The sequence below is a fragment of the Tubulanus polymorphus genome, chromosome 1 (assembly GCF_964204645.1).
Source record: "Tubulanus polymorphus chromosome 1, tnTubPoly1.2, whole genome shotgun sequence".
Lineage (NCBI taxonomy): Eukaryota > Metazoa > Nemertea > Palaeonemertea > Tubulaniformes > Tubulanidae > Tubulanus > Tubulanus polymorphus.
In genome coordinates this window covers 30,118,523-30,140,544 of record NC_134025.1, presented here as the reverse complement: position 1 = coordinate 30,140,544, position 22,022 = coordinate 30,118,523, and the positions used below count along the sequence as shown (strand labels likewise).

Here is a 22,022-nt window from a genome sequence, read left to right as displayed (position 1 = left end):
TAGAAAATCCAACTTTGGGACACTGAGTAATTCACTTGAAGATGAGAAGGAAAAACCAAACCCAACATGTTCTTCTGGCCGTTTACCCAACATTACAGCGATCCAACTTACACATGGTTTACTGTTGAAACTTTTTATCACAGATCAATCATTGCAATAATGAAATATGTCTTACTTGTTCTGTGAACATAAGCTGTAAAATAGTCCATGATGCATGCATTGGTTTTAGAAATTTAGTTGTGAGGATTTTGTGTGTGTAAATTAAACTTCTGTTGAGGAACTTTTCACTGTACGGAACTCTATCTCCTACTGCTAAAAAAGGAATTAATAAAGTTTTCAAATTTTTCATTATAATGCAAGCAATTGTTCTTGTTTCTGATTTTCAGGAATTATCTTCTGGTTTTCATGAATGATGCATGTTATTTCAAGTTGGGCGGGTGTGGGCAGTGACAAGCAGCCCAACCTTTCAATGCATATATATGAAATCATTTCAACTTCTAGCATCATCACTATGAAATTATCACTTTTTCCTCAGAATGACCCACATTTCACTTGCTTCATTATCTTCCCGGAGTAGTATACGTCAGTTGATGTGATAAAACAGTCTATGACCATTAACCCTTGTTTAGTAGACCTAATGCCCGAAACCTCTTCCACCATGTTAAGTATTCGTCTCTTGTGCGTTTGCTTAATCTGAAAACCTTGTTCCACTGAATTATGGATGTGTCTAATGGTTCAGCAATTTCTACTATTCAAATTAACCCTTGCAGATGTTATGTGATGTGTTTAAAGCGTGTACCATAGATGTAATCTATAAGGTTTCATTCCTGGTTCATTTCTTTGCCACTTGCAGAATGATGGGTGTGTCCTCAAGAGAACCAGCAACAACAATAGGGCTTCTGTGTTACTATGGCAGCCTCTGCCGCATAGGCCTTTCACTAGTGGATACATTCGAAACAAACTGAATGAAATTAAGATGTAACTGTGAAATCAATAAATAACCAAGTACTTATTTAGGTGAACGTTATATTGACACTTCCTATTCATATATAGTGGAAAATTTATAACAAACTGCAGCAGGACTAAATATTAGTCAACCCCACCTGGCGGTAGGCGGGGGTTGCAGTAAAAGGGAGGGCGGTATATCGGGGGTTGACTTTATTTCGTTTCTTAAGCAGGGGCAGATCCAGGTTTGATACTCAAAAAATATGTCCTCATTATTTAAGTCGAGTTGAATTTTTCATTTGTGGTTAAATCGTTTCTTTTATTGGTACCAGTACAGCAACTGCAGCAGTTAAAGGCACAGAACTCTCTATGCTTGGCTTTGAGTGAGCAGAAGTCATTTTAAATTACGTGAGATATGACGAGTTGACAAGTTAGCCAATCCAGGCTGGTTATTATTATGCGCAAGCTTGGTAGCAGCACCATACAGCCTATTTTAAGCCATTTTTAAAACAACCAAATAGATTCATGAATAAAAACAACTAAATTTGATACTATAAATACGTTTTTTTAATTCACTTAACATTATATAAAAATATAAATATCTAACAATTAATTTACCACTGGTACAAAGAAACCTTATCCAAGAACTTGTAGTTTAAAGATTAAAACAGTGATTTTAAGGCTTCGTAGAATTGTACCATTATATATAAATCTAAAATTGGCACTTGATCATAAGAAACATCATATTAGATTACAGTAACAAACATTTTTCACATAAAACAAAGGCACGCTAAAAATATGGATTCACTTGCAATAATCATGAGAAATTAACATTATTTGAATATCAGTTTTGAGATAATATCAATGAAATGTAATCAAGTAGTGCGAACCAGGGAAATGAACTCCTTGGAAATGAACTCTCGAGTCAAATTCCACTGACTGTGGATTCTGGTCATGATTGTCAACAACAGAATGAACTAAATTTTAATAATTTGCTCCGGTAATTTATGATATGTACCAATCTATAATCATAACACTTCATAATAAATAATTACTAATCATGAAAATAATAACATGAGTACAGAATTACAATAAAGAGATAGAAAAATCTATTCTATCTGAATCAGTTACAGAAATGCTAATACATACAATTCAGACTAGTAAGTAGCCACGGTAATGGTGGTTTTAAGATGAATTAATTTTTGGCCATCGAAACTTGTCTCTCTAATATGGCACAGTAAGCGTTCCAGTGGCAGATCCAGAGACCAGGATCATGAACCCGGACGAGGGTGAAGTCTGCGCCGCTATTGATGATGAGTTTAGTCTTTATAACTACTCCTTCTACTAGAAGCATTACTCGATATTTTCGGTAATGATTTCACAGCCGCTGTCTTTTTAATCGGACCCTTCCTCGGATCAATAACTCGCTGATCTGGGGGAATATTTCTGAAAATTTGAGAAAAATAGAATCTGCGTAAAAAAGCGATGGATAAACCAGATGGATTTTGAGCGATAGAACCGGACCTACGGACCTGCTATTAACTGATTTTGGGACGTCATCTTCAATTGCAGTCTTTGTTTTTTGATGAATTTCTGAGACCTGATGTTTAGTAGCGCTTATTTCTACGTTATACTTTTTTCTTTCTTCGTTCGCTCTGTGATAAGCCTACAAATATTCATTCATTTCATACTGCATTCATATCATTAAATAAGTTGCTATGTTCAAATTAATCGGTAATCAACGGTAAGACCCTCAGTAACAAGTTGCATATTTCTGTATGCATCACACAAATCAAATCAGTATTTCTCCTAATTAAGTCGTAACAAATGCTGAAAATCAGGAACAGTTGGAAGCAGCTTTTAATTTGACTCTAGATTTGAAATTAGTTCATTTCCGATGTCATAGCCAGAGTCAAATCTTAACTGATAATTGTGTCACTGGGTGAGGGTTTATTTATCATGCCTTACCTTCGACTCCTGGTCTATTCTCCAATCAATATCTCTCAGTTGACTCTGCAGACTTTGTTTTTCCCTTTCCATCATTTTAATTGTCTGTGGTGTAACCTGTACAAAGTAAGAAGAATATGAAATAAAATATCGTATCAGTAACATTGATTAAAACGAATCTGTTTGATATGCAGTTGAAAGAAATGGTTTCACACAATATTACTAATATCAATAGTGTTATAAAAGAAGTTACGATTCATTACTGCATATTATTTTGGACTGGATTGATTAAAACACAAGGCGTGCTCATCTAGAACAATCTATATGATCTACTAAACTCTACTACCGGTGTGTGTGTATTGCTGGGTTATCGGGGGTAAGACACAATTCAATTTATGGATCTAGTATCACTATTCATATTGATATTCTTTTTTAATGGCACTGATACTGGATTCATAAGTTTTTATTATCTATAGAATTGTGACGAGCCCATGTGATTTGTAATGAAATTGTTTAATAAACCAGGATCTAGTCCTGCAGTCCTTGGTTAGGTTAGAATCTACGAGTTTAAGAAATTGTTTGTTTTTTTTTATATTTCAACTTTCAAAAGAGTCAAATTCTAACAGAAAACTGTAGAAGTAGGTCAAGGTCGTTTAGGTCATCATAGTATTTTACAAATCATAATTATTCTAAGCTGATTTATATCAATATTGTGAACTAATCAACGTACATATGGTAATAATTCTAAACTGCGTCCGACGCATTCCATTTTTTTTGCTGTTGATTTTTGTGATGATTTATTTTCATGTATATTCATATTATCATCATTGTGTTTCTACATTAAAATATCATACTTACGCAATTCACATTAACATCAATGAAGCAGTAAATATAGAAATATTAGAAACAGTTTCAATTGAATAACAATTAATTGAATTCAATTTAATCACAGATAAAATAGTGGATGGAATTGCAATGATAACGGATATACGGTACATTGCGGGTAGATATTACAATCGACTCCTCTCAACTCAGTTCAAGTCAAATCAACACTTACAAACTAGAGAATCTTAGAACCATCGCAATAGAATATCAATTAAAATTCTTATAGTCGAAGTCAAACTCGCTTTAGATGTCATGATTGGGACAATCATTACATCAATGACTTAGATCCAAATGACACTAAGTAAATCGAATTTGAAATACAAATTGGGACAAAAGACTGACTGGTAAACATGAATCATCACCAATCAATTGTCCTATTTATTGACTTGTTTGTAATAATAAGTGTCAATAAATTTATGATTTTAATATTGGTTGAGTTAGGAATCTACTGCTATAGGAGAACACTGTAAATGAGGGATAGAATTTGTTATGATGAGGTATCAAATCATTTCAATCTAATATTCATTAAAAAACGAAACGGAAAATTAAAACCTAAACGTGTTAACCGTCAAGAATTCCTTCAATTTCAGTCTAAACTAAATCAAATAGATTGATTTGATGAATAGGTTTGGTATTCAGATATCTATACCTTCTCAACAAAATAAGCAATCTGTGAATAAATAACTTAAAATAGTTACAAAACTAAAAAAATTCAGTTAAACACACCACAATATTACAAAAAAACCTTCACAGAAAAAGCAAGCTGACTTACTTCCTCTTTCGCAGCCTATATATAGAACATGATAGTATGAATTGTTGATTTTTATTCATGAATAAATACAAATACAGCATTACTTTTTTATTTATCTATATAATATTCAAAGAAAGCATATTGACCACTATTATCGTGATATTCAAGAAGTTTCAAAGCCATAAATTAATGGGGGCCGCAAGTGTTATAAACAAGTATATGAAATACTTCGAGACAAATTACCGAATTTTCATTTTCCTCCTAAAACAATTCCAGTAATTAAGTTTAAATCACTAATCTATTAATAAATTTATTGAATGACCGAACAATTAGTTCAACCCAAGAAAAATGATTTTAGATATGATAAAGAATTTATACTTACATCAGAAAAATCTAAGTGTGAAAACTGTTCTCTGTAAGCTTTACTATTGACTGAAAAACAATTTCAGAAAAATGATTAGTAATCCAGGAGTGAGACATCAACTACTGTGGCAATTGAGGATCTATAAGGTGTGCGAATATTATCATTAAATACTTACTGTCTTTCGATGCTTTCTTGGCCTGTTCGATTTTGTCTTGTAGAAGAAATATCTGTTTTTGTAATTGTTGATTTATCTCGAGTTGCATCTCGTATCTCGTTTTCCATTCATTACCTGCGCAAAAAACATAGTCGAAAATTATCATTTGAATTTGGGAGACTTTCAGAATCGAAATATGTCTTTTATCTCAGTGGTCAAAGGTTAGCAAAAAAAAACATGAAAGCAAATGAATAACTGTGGAAAAACAATAGAAACTGTCACAATCGCCCTTCATTATAAACCACGAGGTCCAAAACTTTGTTAGTTTCATTTCAAACAAAGTTAGACAAAACAAACATCATTTTAAAATGATAATATTGTCACTATAATTTACTAACTAGTTGGACTTCTCAATGGTTCCAAATTAAAATACTTGCGTAAAACTGAAAACGAGAATATTGAAAATCAACTAATCAGCAAGAAATGCAAGAGAGACTGAAGTGGAAAAACAGGGTTTAAAAACTGTAGTGGTGAGAAACATTGTGAGGTAAACTTCACTGAAAGAAGCACAGACTGAAACAGATTAAATCACAACATACCTTCATCATCAATACTGTCAACTCTTCTTTCTAATTCATTCACAGTAGCCTGTAATTCTCCTATCGACTGATCTAACATTTCTCTGAAAAATTTGATAAATAATTGATTGTAACACAATATCAAGAAACTTATAAAATGTTTTCTATTTTCAGTTTGAATTTCTTGAATGCAGTTCAGAAATAAATAAATACATCTTTCCTGTATAGCCTTCAAGAGTAAATCACTTGTCATAGTTGAAAATAGATGATGTTACTTCAGAAAGATTTGGTTAATTAGAAATATGAGGTAACCCTTCACAAACCCTCCATCAGCAACATTCAGGCGCCCATAGGGAAAGAGCTAGTCTCTCTGTACTTCCCACTACCTACCTGCCCGTGTGGACTAGGACTAATTCCTGGGCAGGTAGGCGGAGCTTCTCCCAAACGGCACCGACAGAAAGCCAAGAAAACCACCAACTGACATCCGTATGATCCGTACTTTCCTGTTCCAAATCAAACAGTCGGGCTCTGAGCCATCAGTCGGGTTGGTGGCCGAGAAGGTTCCAGCTGTGGGGTTAGAATCCCGATACAGCTTAGATGTTACCTTGAGTGAAGCAAGGGTTAGATTCCCTTTATGCAACTCCGGCAAAAATATTTTCATACCGAAGAAACTTATAAAATGTTTTCTATTTTCAGTTTGAATTTCTTAAATGCAGTTCAAAAATATATAAATACATCTATCCTGTATAGCCTATAAGAGTAAATCACTTGTCATAGTTGAAAATAGATGATGCTACTTCAGAAAGATTTGGTTTATTAGATATATGGGTAACCCTTCACAAACCCTCCATCAGCAACATTCAGGCGCCCATAGGGAAAGAGCTAGTCTCTCTGTACTTCCCACTACCTACCTGCCCGTGTGGACTAGGACTAATTCCTGGGCAGGCAGGCGGAGCTTCTCCCAAACAACACCGACAGAAAGCCAAGAACACCACCAACTGACATCCGTATGATCTGTACTTTCCTGTTCCAAATCAAACAGTCGGGCTCTGAGCCATCAGTCGGGTTGGCGGCCGAGAAGGTTCCAGCTGTGGGGTTAGAATCCCGATACAGCTTAGATGTTACCTTGAGTGAAGCTAGGGTTAGATTCCCTTTATGCAACTCAGGCAGAAATATTTTCATACCGAAGAAACTTATAAAATGTTTTATATTTTCAGTTTGAATTTCTTAAACGCAGTTCAGAAATATATAAATACATCTATCCTGTATAGCATATAAGAGTAAATCACTTGTCATAGTTGAAAATAGATGATGCTACTTCAGAAAGATTTGGTTTATTAGATATATGGGTAACCCTTCACAAACCCTCCATCAGCAACATTCAGGCGCCCATAGGGAAAGAGCTAGTCTCTCTGTACTTCCCACTACCTACCTGCCCGTGTGGACTAGGACTAATTCCTGGGCAGGCAGGCGGAGCTTCTCCCAAACGACACCGACAGAAAGCCAAGAAAACCACCAACTGACATCCGTATGATCCGTACTTTCCTGTTCCAAATCAAACAGTCGGGCTCTGAGCCATCAGTCGGGTTGGCGGCCGAGAAGGTTCCAGCTGTGGGGTTAGAATCCCGATACAGCTTAGATGTTACCTTGACTCTTGAGTGATGCTAGGGTTAGATTCCCTCATTACACGTCACAGTCAGATACAGTTGTATAAAAAAACCTATAAAATGTCTTTCATTTTCAGTGTGAATTTCTTAAACAACAGACCGCCGCTGGCCAATCTTTAACTCAAAACGATAAAAGGGCCTACCAGCTTGATCTTCATTAAATACGTTGGGTATCATTAGGCGTATAACGACGGGTGAGAGAGGACGTGCGAGGACGTTAAATATCTTCCTGAATTTTAAAAGGAGTTTTTGTATTGTTCTTTGTTTATAGCTTTACATATTTTGTGGTCCCCGAAATAAAATCCTAACGAAACTCTTCTAAGTTCTACTTCTTGACGAAAGATTCTTCTTCCTTGTTCTATGTCAAAACTTACTTCATCTGTCGTTCTTGAATTACTTCAGACCGAAGTCTTTCGAGTTCTTGTTCAGCTACCATCTCATCAGCCGCCATGTTGTTTAGGCGTCGTTAGGCAGGTGCGTGGTTGAAGTATACTCAGGGAAGCGAGCATGAGCTGTACACTGGGAAGCGAGTATGAGCTGTACACAGGGAAGCGAGCATGAGCTGTACACAGGGAAGCGAGTAGGAAGTTAACGATAGACGGCGCATCACACTAAAAAGCCGAAATGGTGAGTTAGCAATTCTGGTCAAAATAAAGTTTTTTTAGCCCATTTACAAGTAAAATCTGTCTTCCAGATTTTAGATAATTGAATTCAAATACCTTCTTTATTTGGATTAATTGCTGAATGAATTACATGCGAGCATTATCCTTAAAACGTGTCGAGATACTCGATCAATTCAAATGTCAATTCAATTCATAAATATAATAGACGATTTATTTAGATGCAAAATCGAATGTGGTGAAGAATGAATTGAATCAATTTGTTAATGATTGAATTTATTGTCGTTTATTATAGTTTCGTAATCAGTATGATACAGATGTCTCTGTGTGGAGTCCTCAGGTTAGTTCTATTTTTGAGATCTTTCCAAATTTTCCTTGTTTTACCACTCGTCATCATTATATTGATTTTCTATCATTATTCCTGCAGGGCCGAATCCATCAGATTGACTACGCTATGGAAGCCGTGAAACAAGGTTCAGCAACTGTCGGTCTGAAATCAAACACGCATGCTGTTATCGTCGCTCTAAAGGTTAGAGATAATTCATTCGTCTTGCTGCTTTACAGGAATCATTGCGTTTATTGTATGTTTGATGTTATTATTTCAGCGAGCGCCTTCCGAATTATCGGCTCATCAGAAAAAGATTCTCGCTATAGACGATCATGTTGGAATATCTATAGCTGGATTAACAGCTGATGCTAGATTACTCAGGTAAGCGACTATTGATAGAGTATGCGAGAGCCCGAGGCGAAGGTGCCAGTAATTGTCCACTTAGGATACCTAGGATTTAAAGATTTAACGGACTGCTAAATTCCTGGTTCATTCTTCTTCAAAATGATTTGGTATATTTCGATAACTGATTATTATTTTTCTGATTTTGTTGTTTCAGTAAATATATGAGAACGGAATGTTTGAATTCACGGTTTGCGTACGACAGCCCTTTACCAGTAAACAGACTCGTAGGAATGCTTGGAACAAGTATCCTTTTATCTAGTATGAAATAAAGATTACAGTAGATTGCATTTGCCTTCGGATTAGAAAATGTTTGAAAGTTTCCTACGCGGAATCGTATGATTAGGACCCAACATTCAGTGTTCGTACAGAAAAGGGAATTTCAGATTAATTTTTCCCTGCAAGGATTATCAGGGAATACTGGCTCTTTTTTTTAATCGAATTTGAAATGTAGCTCAGTCATTTTTCTGAAGCTCTGTCTTTCAGGGAGCAGTCTCTTCTCTTATTTTAAGTTGTGAATTGTCTGTCACCATCTGTGGAATTAAACTCCCAGTCGATTCTACACTGTGTTTATCCAGGTTTTATTTCATTATTTTTTCCTTCACTGTACTAAAACAGAAAGTCAAGTACCGACACAGATTTATGGACGAAGACCGTTTGGGGTTGGATTATTAGTTGCTGGTTATGATGTAAGCGGTTCAGTTATTTAGAGAAATTAAGGAGTCTGATAAATGTATTGTTTGATTGAACTGACTAACTGGTACGAATGTTTGTTTTATAGGATATGGGTGCGCATATATACCAAACATGTCCATCAGCTAACTACTACGACTGTAAAGCTATGGCAATTGGATCCAGATCTCAATCAGCGAGAACTTACTTGGAGAAACATATGAGTACTTTTCTAGAATGTAAGTACTAGACGCTGCTAGTAGGAGTTTCTCTTGTTTCTGGAATTGTGTATTATTTAATAGTAAAATCTGTTAAATTCAGGTGATGGTGAAGAACTTATAAAACACGGTCTGAGAGCTCTACGCGATACATTACCGAATGAAGTTGAACTCACAACGAAAGTTTGTAATATTTCTATAAATCTTTAATAGAATCTAATCACGCGACGTGTATGGATTGTTTATTAATGTTGTCTGATTATTATTTTTATTACAGAATTGTTCAGTCGGTATTGTAGGTAAAGATATGCCATTTGATGTTTATGACGATGATAAAGTTGCCAAATATGTATCCTTTATACTACGATATTTACATCCATTTAAGAAGCCTAGGACCTGGCGTCAGATTCTACTTTCTTTTGAGCTATGATCAAACTCCTAGTTGTGATAATCAGTAAGCTGTTACTTAAGATAAAAATTTGGACTAGAATAAAACGACTTGTGGCAGTTTTTTTCAAGCGAGTTTGATTGTAAAAAAGCATCGAAATTTGCTAATTTTACCTAATCTGTAAACGATAAAACAGTTTTGTTTAGATTCCTTCACCGATACTTCAGTTGGCAATGATAGAAGGTGAAGGTCGTTCACCTGGAGCCGGAACTGATGATCCTCCGGTGAGTTATCGTCTTGTATTTCCAACGTAAGATTTTCTCACTGAGAAAATTATGTAACCAATTGTTGTTATTTTTTTCCAGGCAATGGAACAAGAAGGTGGAGAGAAGCCAGCTGGTGAGGAGGCTCAACCAGCAGCAGCAGCAGCAGCGGAAACAATGGACCAGGATTAGAGAACTTCGTTTCAATTCATAGACTCTAGTAACTATCATGTGCTGTGTATAATTCTGAATTCTTCACTGGTTTTATTCCCTCGAGTCCGAATAATTGAAGCGCACTCGAAAAAAACTTAAGATAAATAAGTGTTTACATGATAATATGTACGTTTTTGTAAAATAAATATTTACTCATAAAATATAATTTCGAAAGGTTTCTTTTCACTTGACACGTCTTATCATATTGCATTAGAACCACATATCAACAAAGGCTGAGGACTAGAAAGTCTATTCAATGATAAACCGATAGTTTATCATCCAGTGTGAAGTCATTAAAAATGTCTTATTTGCTAGGTATGGTTTGTTATAACTGATGAATTTTACCGAGCTGGATTCATTAGTCCATCAACAAGAGTTTACAAAGTCTTTGCTTTCCTTCTCTGCGTAATCCAAACAAACACCGATAAGACAACGGTGACACCAACTGTTCCTATTGAATAATACATCGGCGAAAAGTGGCCGAATTTTAGACATTTGTATCCATAGAATCCGGAGCTACAGAGACATACCACATTCACCAGACCGGGTCCGTCCATTAAACAGTCACTGTTACTCGGACATTCCAGTTTTAACAATTTACACAAATTATTCGGTGTTTCGCAAATTGTACGATTTAAACCGGTTCGCGTAGAATTCCACGCTTCTGCTCCAGCAGGACACGAGCAATACTCCGGCATCGATACATACTCCAACTTACGCAGTCCAGCTAAGTCTTTATTACTGGGGCACATAATCGGGTTGTTATCCAGGACCAGAACACGTAACTCGACTAGACGCGAGACATCAGACGTAATTGTCGTCACTTCGCACGAAGATAAATCCAATCCTTGCACAACGAATTCCTCAGCGGTTGAAGCGAGGAATTTTCCAGCATCTTCTTCAGTTGTATTTTTAATTTTCTGACAGCAGCGTCCATTGATGCGTAAACTATGATGATTTGTACAGTAAACATGAACGGGACTTCCAGCGGGTAGAGTTTTATTCATGCATGTTTTCAGATGACAGATTTCACCGTGATGATCCTCGGTGTTCACAAAACTTGCAAAAGTTAACGTCAGCAGCAGCAGTAGTGTCAAAATCTGAATCATTTTCCTGACAGGATGCAAGCATAGAGGTTTCAATTCCAATATATCGGATGACTGCTTACGCGTAGGCCCTACGGAGTCCATATAACCGTAGCTGAGTTCTATGATAACAAAGTTTCGATAATTCCAAAATATAAATTTTCATTGCGGTACATAGTTAAATAGGGAGTAAGAGTTAGTTCAGATCCGGCACAGACCACGATTTGTTTATTTATAGATGGCGCCACTAGGCGAGCGAGCACATGGGTTCCTATTAGCGCGCTATGCGAGATGGCGGAGGCCGAGTTGGATTTTGCCTCTGAAAACTTATACTCTGACGACACTAACGCTGTATTTGAAGTTCCTCATATTGATGCAGTACCTTCTACCATAAAAAGAGCTGTAAGTTTATTAAGATAGTTTACGATATTCTTATACGGAACAGGTTTAACTAACTATGCAAAGTTTTTTCAACTTTCGATTCAAGAGTTTTTTTTACATTTCCGGGACGGGTTCTATTCTATAGTACTAACCACGTCTCGATTATCTGCGACGGTTTTTTAGAAGTGATCATTTAAGGAGGTTATTTTTGTTCTATTGGCAAGCATTATATAGGTTTACACAATACCAAGATAGATGTGGCATTTAGAAATATGTTTTTTTTCCCAATAGCCAAAAGCTTTTAGCCTCTGCTCTGTAGAATCAACCACAGAATTGTGCTGAGGTCAGACAACAAGTCACATTGTAAATCAACAAACATTTGTTGATTTACAGTCATCCTGTACCTGGTCAACTTGTACCCCTTTTTAAGTCTGGAGGCCTACCTGGTAATGCTCGATTATTTTTTATCCCCTGAGTTTCTCAACATTTCATACAGCATCTTATTGTTATTAACAAAGATACAAAAATGCTTCATGTAAAATCATGATCAGAAAAAGGGTTTTTTAAAGAAGTAGAAAATAACTTCTATCACGTGATATCCGATGTCATAAGTGGAAATTTCTGTTATCTTTTGCTTTGATATCCAACAGGAATCATAGCCTTGATTCAAAAATTACTCTGGGAAAAATAAGTTGTAGGGAGGTGAACAGCTTGTCAAAAAGTATACCCAGGTTTGAGTTGACCTGCTGCGTATTTGTTGAATTGAAGTTTTTTTGGAAATCAACAGAATTTTTTTGAAATAAAGGAAATCATTTTTTTGAAACAATTGATGATTACAATAATCATTAATTGGCTTAGTGGTATACAACAACCATACAATAACATACATGAAGCTCTTCAGAGAACTGCATTTAATGTATTGTTACTGTTTGTAAAATAAGTTTGTAGATCGTTTATTCATTCTGCGTCAGCATTTCTCCAGAATTATCTCGATAAACTTTTCCAATTATTTTTTCCTAGTAATTTCTAATTAGTAATTTATTCGCAGAAATTCTCGTGTTAGATTAATATATTAGACATTAGTCAGTTATTAATAAACTCAATTTGAATACCGATGAATTGCTAATAGCTGAGACTGACAGTGATTTGATTGTCTATCTGTTTGTGAGGTCAGCCACTAACTGCTACTTACTAAACTACTTATCCGGCTATTCTCGATTGAATAAGCGCGGGTCTGCATCATCGGTTTCATGATGAACATTCCACACAGGATCAGCTTTCATTTTGCGATATGTTTCATCGATTACGATATTAGATACAAAAGGCTCTCGTGAATTGACTGTATTTGACTGATGATTAGTTGATGATTTCGGCGACGTTATGAAAAAGTTTATTTCATCCATTGATCCGTTCACGGAATCATCGATACCGGTTTATAGACCGTTCAATACATATTTCACAATATTTATTGCGGTAATATGTAAGAGAAATTAGCTGTCGGGTGTTCGCTAGCCGCTGGCAACAAGAACAAGTCTGGATTGAATGTTTAAATGTAACCTTTACCGATGATCTGTACAGAGCTTTCTTTCTGACGTTTGAGTATCATCTATAATAGACATTTACTGTTGAAAAGATGGATTATTTGTACTACAGGAATAGGGCTATTGAATTGGAAGTGCGTCGAAGACCTGCCGATATTAATATACCTAAGATTGTAATTTGCACCGATGAGGTAAGATCCACTTGTTGTAAATGGTGTCGAATACTCAATACAGCCGTAGTTGTTTCTGTTCTAGGAAAACATATTTCCTACCATTAGTCGATGCATGGTTTTATATTGTGTAATGGATTATTTTAATGGGTTTTGATTGATTGATTTGTTCAGCTATCCGACCATTATCATCCTCTTCGCGTAGCTCTACTACTGCTGTTGAAGTGATAATCATCAGATTTGAGTTTCATCTCATGTTCATTCGAAATTACACTTAAATTCGATGATTTTTTGTTCCCGAGGTAATGGACTCTCAATTTTTAAGTTTCTGTAGGTGGGCTGTGAATTGATTCAATGGAAAAATGGAGGAGTGCTCGGAAATATCATTAAGAGAATGCATTATAGACTTTAGAGCAGTATCGGAAAGATTTGATTGTAACCGAACAATCTTGTTTACCATAAACTGAGTAGGATTTGTCTGTTTCTTTTGTGTGTGGATCTGTAGAATACTGATAGACAGAATGTCTCCTATTTCCTCTCAAATCGATAATGAGTTTCTTCTGTATCCTGATTTTTTTTATATAACATATGGAGGAGGGAATATCGCTGGTAGAGATAGAGGTTTATCAGTTATTGATTTGTTGGTTGAATCCTGACGATAGAAGCTCGAACTATACCTCACGGTGGTCTGTATATGTATCACTGATAAGTTTAACACCCCATTAAATAAATTGTGAAATGTAAGAACATTTTGAAAGGTTAGATACAGACTCAACCGACAAGAGTTTGACCTTTACTGATTTATTTTCGATGACTTCTATAAATATTTACTGAATTGATTGTGATATTAAAAAGAAGAATTTCCGAATGAAGATCGACTGTGAACAGTTCATTTACAACGCGTTAGTATCACGAGGAAATGTGCAATCAATTTGTGGTGAATTTTTACACCTGTTTCCTTTACTATATCAATCTCTACCGATGATATTTTATTCACTGTATGATGACTGTTCAGTCTTGTAGATATGTTGTTTTGCCCAAACAAACACTACTTTGATTCAAACTGTTTCTTCACTTTCTACGGTAATTGAAATTATTATCAAATGTTTCAGTTTGTGAAAGGTTTTTCGAAGTTTACACAGGCACGACTTATAAAACAATCTAGAAATGCACTTTTTAGCATAGTTACATGACCCCGATGATGATAAGATTGTAATATCGATCTCATCATCGCTTGTTTCTAGAATCCTATTTTTAGAATTGATTTTTATGAATGATTTTCAATATTGTTGTGTGATGTTAAACGCAGTGGATACCGTGTGATTGGTGTCAAGTAGATAATTACGAAACTTCCCTCTCTCATCTCTGCTGTTAGTCTGTGAGTGTTTTAACTCAGTCAAGTCTCCCCTTCCCCTCATTCCCTTCCCCTCGTTCTGTTTTTACTGGGTTACCGGTATAAAGACCGCAATGATTATACCAAAAACATAGTCAGACTCGGAATGTAATCCGTGTTTAATCGATGTGCCTTGATAATCCCGTTTGAAGGCTTAATCCATTTCAATATGTTTAATCAAATGATTGATGTTCGGTTTAATCATTTCGACGGCTAATTTTTAAACCCACGGACCCAGTTAACGAAAATGTTAATTCTTTACTCGATTTTAGGTCAAATTGAATTACCAGAAATTATAAATTAATTAGAGAGTTAATCCTTTTTATGAATCTGGGTCCAGTGCAACCTCAATGGGATGGGGCAGGGGCTGAAAACCAGTACCACCTCAGCGTGTTATATCGTGCAGTGCTGTTATAGGGAAACAGTAGTTGTAAATAAGGACAAAAAACTATAACTGTAGTAGCATACATAGACACATTAACCGTAGACTTTGTCACCGTGAATAAAACAGCTGTCATTATTAGACTGATATCTTCGTTATGTGTTTTGTCAGTTTAAAACCATAGTTGAACTTTTATCTATCTATGGTATTTGCGTAGCTAGTATATTGAGTCATATACTAATGGGTCTCGCTATCTGACATGACGTTGATTAATATCACGCAGCTATCCGTAGATTATAGTCGACAGTTTGGAGACATTTTTTAAAGAATGACACGATCGGAAAATATTATTTCATCAGACGTAACACTTTCCTAGTTGTCTAAAAACAGACAATTTCTAACGTCGAAATAGAGGGAATATTCTATTCTATATATGTTATATTTGCATTATTCAGTTCTGTGTTGAATTCAGTAAATATAATAAATTGTAGAACTCTAATAGATATTGGTATTCATGTGACAGCTGTATATATATATAAATATATATATAAATGACACTGAAACTCAATATGATTTTGTCGTAAAAAAGAATCATCGTTTTTCACTAGACCTATTACACATGTTTGAGGTGAAGCTATGATAGTCTCTTTCTCTCTCATTCAACTGACAATAGTTCGACCTACAGAACACCTATAAACCTTTATATATAGTATTCAGGTTTGTGGGTACCTGGGACATGCACACACGTTCGTTTCAGTGACTATGTCATCAGTAGTAGCTCGGATAAATTCCTCTGTGCTCGGCTGTTTTTTTTGGCTCCTCTCATTTCCATTCTATGCGGAATGCATCTCAAACATTAACGACTGTTTCTGACAGTCACAGGAAGCTGATTCCTGATGCAGAAATAACAGTTTGTTCCATAATATGCGTGTCATCAGTAAGAGAGACTTACTTTCTGTGATGGATGTGCTGCTGTGTTATTTGAAAGAAAAAAAACAGCCAGAAGATGAATGTGCAGGATTCATTGTGGCAAAATCAGGGTTTTCAAGACAAATAATTGGGTATTCCTGCTGTGGCGAAACACAGAAAAAATATGGTTGTCGAAGACACAATCTTCAGCAACGTATTTTCAGAATCTTTGACACAATATGGTGCATCTATTTGACAAAAAGTACACTTTTTCAGATTTCCGTCGACAAAATTTTGCTGAGTGCTTTCCCTTGGAAGTTCAAAGTTTTAGGTCTCATGAGACCTCCTGGATCTCAACACGAAAAACACGGTTTTTCTGTTTTATCAATTTCTGCTATAGTTGATAACTGACATTCAAACTTTATGATCAGTATCTGCTCACTACTAGAGCCATTGGTAAATTGATAGTGCAGAATCCCATACAGTATATCAGAAAAATGCATTGATAATGTGAATAAATGGTCAGTTACTGCAGAGATGTGACGAGATACATAACTTAACGTAATGTGTTAATGGTGTCTCATAGGTTATAAATCTGTCATCTTGCAGCAAACTCTTCATTGAGAGTAGGAGAGAGAGAGAGAGAGGTAAATATGTATTACCAGGGTAACTGAGAGTAAAACAATCTACACACTTTGTGTATGTATTCGATCTATTCTCATCCATCATAGTTGTGTATTTAATTTAGCAGGCACTACGACAACGTCTAACTGACTGACTGCGACAATTCTCTTTGTTATGTTAGTTTTGCCTGTGAAACCACAGTTTTTTCTCTATTTTAGTCTTACAGTCTGCTGCATGTGATTCTCTCATTACCGCTATAGAAGAATATGAAAATGTAGCTTGGTTGGTAGTTTTAAGGATCTGGACTCCTGATTTACTGATTGATGTTGTTGCCCTTTTTAGGACAGGGACCATTAAAACCTGCTAATTTGACATACGACCTCTCACAAATTGCATCTTCTCCGTTATATTTCTTCAAAAGTTTTCTATTGATGAGGGGAACCCTGATTGCGGCCGTCTATGTGGCTATTTTTGAAGGAATGTCCTTCCTTACTGGGTATTCTGCGTAACCTTCTTTCTATGAATGGTATAAGGGATCAATAAACTCATTGTCAGTATTTTGGTTGTGTTTTAATTTCCGTAGTAAGATATGGCGCAACTCTATATGAAACATAGTTTTGAGTATTGATTAGATATCCATTTACACTTTCATAATAGAATGTTTAAAAAATCGCATAGATGAATACTGGTTTACGATGAGACTGGTAGTATGGTAGTAGGTAGTATAGTAGTAGGTAGTATAGTAGTAGGTAGTATAGTAGTAGGTAGTGTAGTAGTAGGTAGTGTAGTAGTAGGTAGTATAGTAGTAGGTAGTATAGTAGTAGGTAGTATAGTAGTAGGTAGTATAGTAGTAGGTAGTACAGTAGTAGGTAGTATAGTAGTAGGTAGTGTAGTAGTAGGTAGTGTAGTAGTAGGTAGTATAGTAGTATGTAGTATAGTAGTAGGTAGTACAGTAGTAGGTAGTGTAGTAGTAGGTAGTACAGTAGTAGGTAGTACAGTAGTAGGTAGTATAGTAGTAGGTAGTGTAGTAGTAGGTAGTGTAGTAGTAGGTAGTATAGTAGTATGTAGTACAGTAGTAGGTAGTACAGTAGTAGGTAGTGTAGTAGTAGGTAGTACAGTAGTAGGTAGTACAGTAGTAGGTAGTGTAGTAGTAGGTAGTGTAGTAGTAGGTAGTGTAGTAGTAGGTAGTATAGTAGTAGGTAGTATAGTAGTAGGTAGTGTAGTAGTAGGTAGTACAGTAGTAGGTAGTGTAGTAGTAGGTAGTATAGTAGTAGGTAGTACAGTAGTAGGTAGTACAGTAGTATGTAGTATAGTAGTAGGTAGTGTAGTAGTAGGTAGTATAGTAGTAGGTAGTATAGTAGTAGGTAGTACAGTAGTAGGTAGTACAGTAGTAGGTAGTACAGTAGTAGGTAGTACAGTAGTAGGTAGTATAGTAGTAGGTAGTACAGTAGTAGGTAGTATAGTAGTAGGTAGTATAGTAGTAGGTAGTGTAGTAGTAGGTAGTATAGTAGTAGGTAGTGTAGTAGTAGGTAGTATAGTAGTAGGTAGTACAGTAGTAGGTAGTATAGTAGTAGGTAGTGTAGTAGTAGGTAGTATAGTAGTAGGTAGTATAGTAGTAGGTAGTATAGTAGTAGGTAGTATAGTAGTAGGTAGTACAGTAGTAGGTAGTATAGTAGTAGGTAGTATAGTAGTAGGTAGTACAGTAGTAGGTAGTATAGTAGTAGGTAGTGTAGTAGTAGGTAGTATAGTAGTAGGTAGTATAGTAGTAGGTAGTATAGTAGTAGGTAGTATAGTAGTAGGTAGTATAGTAGTAGGTAGTGTAGTAGTAGGTAGTATAGTAGTAGGTAGTACAGTAGTAGGTAGTATAGTAGTAGGTAGTGTAGTAGTAGGTAGTATAGTAGTAGGTAGTGTAGTAGTAGGTAGTATAGTAGTAGGTAGTACAGTAGTAGGTAGTACAGTAGTAGGTAGTATAGTAGTAGGTAGTATAGTAGTAGGTAGTATAGTAGTAGGTAGTATAGTAGTATGTAGTATAGTAGTAGGTAGTATAGTTTTATGTGAGCTTGTTGATTATTGCGAAGTTTGTTAGTTTATTTGCCTGATAAATAATGTAAATTGTGAAAAGTTTTGTTTGTATTTATTCAAAGCTCGTTGTGTAAATTGTGAAAAGTTTTGTTTGTATTTATTCAAAGCTCGTTGTCACCTTATAGGACGGAGAAGAAGGGCAACTTTTCAGGACAAATCACTTGTGGAAGTATGACAAATAAAGTGCAAGTTTTCTTTTTATTTCATAGTCAAATCAGATGAGTGAGGAGTGATATATATTGGGTGTGATGAGTGAGACGTGATATATTTATAAGGGTCTGATGAAGTAGGATTTCAATACACTGATGACTGTTGACATTTTCTAATCAAGAAATCAGTAACATTGTGTTTAATTACTGCGAATTTACCTAGATGTTGATTGTGAGCTGTAGCAGCAACAGCAGCAGCAGCAGCAGTAGCGAGGACTGACTGGATGCAGCTACATCGCACCAGTCGCACCAGACGGGTCTATCGAGTACCGGATCGTGTGATAAAACCAACAACTTGCCTCACAGTTACTGACAGTGTTTGTTTACTACTTTGGGCCGATTCCATTTCAGATATTAATGAGACAAGATTTCTAATAGCTCACTCGCCAGGGCTGATTAAAACGCTCTGGTGGATTTATTTGTAATATGGCAGACCGTACTGCTTATTGGAAACAATGTTTGGAAATAGAATATGGAAAAGTAGGTGCTCATAATCTATCATATATGTGTTAATAATCTCTCTCTATCTTCTTTAAAACTTATTTGCATGTTTAGTTATTAGAATCATCTCGTGATGGGACGTTTTCCCTGGTTTTACCGTCAGCTCTTTTTTGAATTTTCGATACTGTAATTTGCGTTTTTTAATTTTTTTCCATTCTGTAGTTTTAAAAAGGTTTGAACATTCTAAATCTCGATGGAATTGTGTCCTGCATGTCATAGATTCTTTCATAGATATGTTTTATTTTACATGATGTATGCATTGAAAATATATTAAAGTAATGTTTTTTTTTCAATGAAAGTTTTTAGTCGGTAATTTACTAATCTAAAGCAAATTATTATTAGTAATGAACTGATAGTTATGGCAGACACAAATGTATAGGAATTGAATTCAGTTCTGTGATGTGTGGAATAGTTTTGAAATGTTCTGTTGTGTGAACTCCATCAATATCAATTGGTGGGTTTTTTTCTCTTTCCCGATAACTGCTCATCAAAATTCCTGAGTTAAAATCAATCTGATTCGGCTGAGTGTTGAATTCCTGAATTATTCTGTATTTAACGAGGTTTATTTCAGTTCAATCGCTTACAGTAGTCTTGCTGATCATTCTTCAGTTTGAAGAAAACATTTGTTTAAATACTGGTTAGTTTTATTGGGGCAACACAAGTCTAGCTCTAGTTGTGGATCAACACCAGGCTCTAGTTGTGGAGCAACTCCAGGTTCTAGCTGTGGAGCAACACTAGGCATTAGTGGTAGAGCAACACGCTCTGGTGGTAGAGCAACACCAGGCTCTAGTTGTGGAGGATTTGATTTGAAAATATGAAATTCAGATAAATTCTCACATCATGAAATAAATGTGAAAGCCTCAGAAGTTTGTCGAGGACAAATATTCGGATTATATATTTGTATTTCATATGAGAATTTGTCTAAGCTCTACAGGTATTCCTTACAACGGGCAAATAATACGTTAAAAGTGCCGTTTAAATTCAGTGCAGACGAGATTATGAATGTTGTATAGTCAACTGATTTATCATTCGTAATTTCAGTTGTTTGCTGATAAACTGCAGCACTGACTGAATCCTGTTCAAATATTACATTTATTGAACTTCCTTCAAACTAACCGATAAACTGCACCCAACGTAGCTACCATTTTAGAAAATTCTTTATTTGTACAACGAGATTATTTTATGATAAGTTCAGCATTAATCGTAGTTCAATAAACATTGATGGTGAAAAGAACAATTAATTGCTGCAGATTGTTTTGATAGTTGCAGTAGTTGTGGTGCTGGAGTGTGGAAGAATATTGTAAGAGGGTATAACTGAGAGCTTGGAGTAAACATTTGAACAAATGATTACTCCAAGCTGAGAGTATTAAAGAGCAGAGAGGAGACAGAGAGAGCAAGAAGAGGTAGATGCGGAGGAAGAGAGAGGGAGAAATAGACGGGGAGAGAGGGTGGGGAGCAAGAATGGAGATGAAATTAACAAGTGAAGAGAGAGACGTGAAGAAATAGGAGAGGATGAGAATGAGAAGGAGAGCGAGGATAGCGAGAGAGGTGTGCGATAGAGTGTAGATGATAATGATCAATGTTGTAATTAGATAATTATACGTGAATAGATGAAGTTATTGCTGTATGAAACAGTAAGATATTGACTTTCATGTTTCACAACTCAATTTGTGTCATCAATACATCATATAAATTACATAACTTGGCTATAAAATACTGATTTATGATCGTGTCGTTGTATGTTACTGAATTTACGTTTATATATTACATATCACTTGGTAATTCCTAATTTTGTCTCGTAGCCCGATGTCCAACTCATAAATCTGTCTTCTCTCATATTTCGTGCATGAAGATTGTATGGATGTGTGTGAATGTTCACGCTATCGTTGGTTGATCCGCTTCAATTTGGTGGCCAGTACCTGGTATCGACCAAATCAATACTGTGCGTCCGAATAAGTTTTTTAATCTGCTGTTATCACTGGTCCAGCTAGACGTAAAACTTTAATTGACAGGCAATTGAAGCTAAGTTTTTATTCGCATAGAGAAATGGTCAGTTCTAGAATTTAGAATGGACCCGAGTCAGTATTTTTGCCGGTCTAAATGGGTAGTTTCTAGAATGGAACAAACCAATTTAGAACAGTCTTTTCGCTTGTTCGAGACTAAATTCAGAATGTTCTAAATATCATTGTGTAAATCGGGGAGAGGAATCTGGTTTTGTTGTAATGATGGTAATGGAGGGTGGTTCGCATATCGGTCCAGACACAAATCAAATATAACATATTTGAGTTGGATCAATTTACTCGCTAAACCTGTCTCACAAACAATTACTTTCTGGTGCGGCTAATGCTGC

At 35.7% G+C, this 22,022-nt stretch overlaps 4 protein-coding genes across 5 annotated transcripts in view; 2 read left to right on the top strand and 2 right to left on the bottom strand.

Annotated features, from left to right (window-relative positions):
• Positions 1–1,512: 1,512 nt before the first annotated feature.
• On the bottom strand, positions 1,513–7,751 carry LOC141908429 (coiled-coil domain-containing protein 169-like). Of its 2 annotated transcripts, XM_074798481.1 has the most exons (9): positions 7,666–7,751; positions 5,646–5,728; positions 5,068–5,181; positions 4,911–4,960; positions 4,550–4,564; positions 4,427–4,447; positions 2,914–3,009; positions 2,478–2,611; positions 1,513–2,415 (listed from the first exon to the last, which is right to left on the bottom strand). In XM_074798481.1, exons 1-9 carry the CDS (start codon positions 7,740–7,742, stop codon positions 2,265–2,267), a joined length of 741 nt encoding a protein of 246 aa, XP_074654582.1. In that variant the 5' UTR covers positions 7,743–7,751; the 3' UTR covers positions 1,513–2,264. The 2 variants fall into 2 exon arrangements, with proteins under 2 accessions (XP_074654582.1, XP_074654590.1); XM_074798489.1 differs by lacking the exons at positions 4,427–4,447; positions 4,550–4,564 and having other exon boundaries at positions 1,513–2,391.
• A 111-nt stretch (positions 7,752–7,862) lies between these two features.
• On the top strand, positions 7,863–10,508 carry LOC141901075 (proteasome subunit alpha type-1-like). Its single transcript, XM_074788152.1, has 11 exons — positions 7,863–7,918; positions 8,207–8,251; positions 8,339–8,440; positions 8,517–8,620; positions 8,799–8,887; positions 9,260–9,330; positions 9,423–9,552; positions 9,635–9,714; positions 9,809–9,880; positions 10,147–10,203; positions 10,285–10,508. The coding sequence occupies exons 1-11, from the start codon at positions 7,916–7,918 to the stop codon at positions 10,372–10,374; spliced, it is 843 nt and encodes a 280-aa protein (XP_074644253.1). The 5' UTR covers positions 7,863–7,915; the 3' UTR covers positions 10,375–10,508.
• LOC141901081 (all-trans retinoic acid-induced differentiation factor-like) lies at positions 10,461–11,639 on the bottom strand. The gene has a single exon (XM_074788160.1). It carries the CDS (start codon positions 11,583–11,585, stop codon positions 10,773–10,775), a length of 813 nt encoding a protein of 270 aa, XP_074644261.1. The 5' UTR covers positions 11,586–11,639; the 3' UTR covers positions 10,461–10,772.
• A 111-nt stretch (positions 11,640–11,750) lies between these two features.
• LOC141898566 (testin-like) overlaps positions 11,751–22,022 on the top strand; it is a 35,080-nt gene continuing 24,808 nt past the window's right edge. The window contains exon 1 of the mRNA XM_074784535.1: positions 11,751–11,882. Coding sequence (XP_074640636.1) covers positions 11,772–11,882 — 111 coding nt within the window. The 5' untranslated portion in view covers positions 11,751–11,771. The remainder of the gene's footprint in view (positions 11,883–22,022) is intronic.

What these genes read in the sequence shown, in the direction of transcription:
- LOC141908429 (XM_074798481.1), bottom strand. Translation starts at nt 7,742, where the DNA reads ATGGCGGCTGATGAGATGGTAGCTGAACAAGAACTCGAAAGACTTCGG. An exon ending in ATTCAAGAACGACAGATGAA is followed by an intron (nt 5,729 to 7,665) that starts GTAAGTTTTGAC and finishes CAAATTTTTCAG; the next exon opens with AGAAATGTTAGATCAGTCGA. An exon ending in TTGCTTATTTTGTTGAGAAG is followed by an intron (nt 3,010 to 4,426) that starts GTATAGATATCT and finishes TACTTTGTACAG; the next exon opens with GTTACACCACAGACAATTAA.
- LOC141901081 (XM_074788160.1), bottom strand. Translation starts at nt 11,585, where the DNA reads ATGGACTCCGTAGGGCCTACGCGTAAGCAGTCATCCGATATATTGGAA.
- LOC141901075 (XM_074788152.1), top strand. An exon ending in CTGTTATCGTCGCTCTAAAG is followed by an intron (nt 8,441 to 8,516) that starts GTTAGAGATAAT and finishes TTATTATTTCAG; the next exon opens with CGAGCGCCTTCCGAATTATC. An exon ending in TATTAGTTGCTGGTTATGAT is followed by an intron (nt 9,331 to 9,422) that starts GTAAGCGGTTCA and finishes TTTGTTTTATAG; the next exon opens with GATATGGGTGCGCATATATA.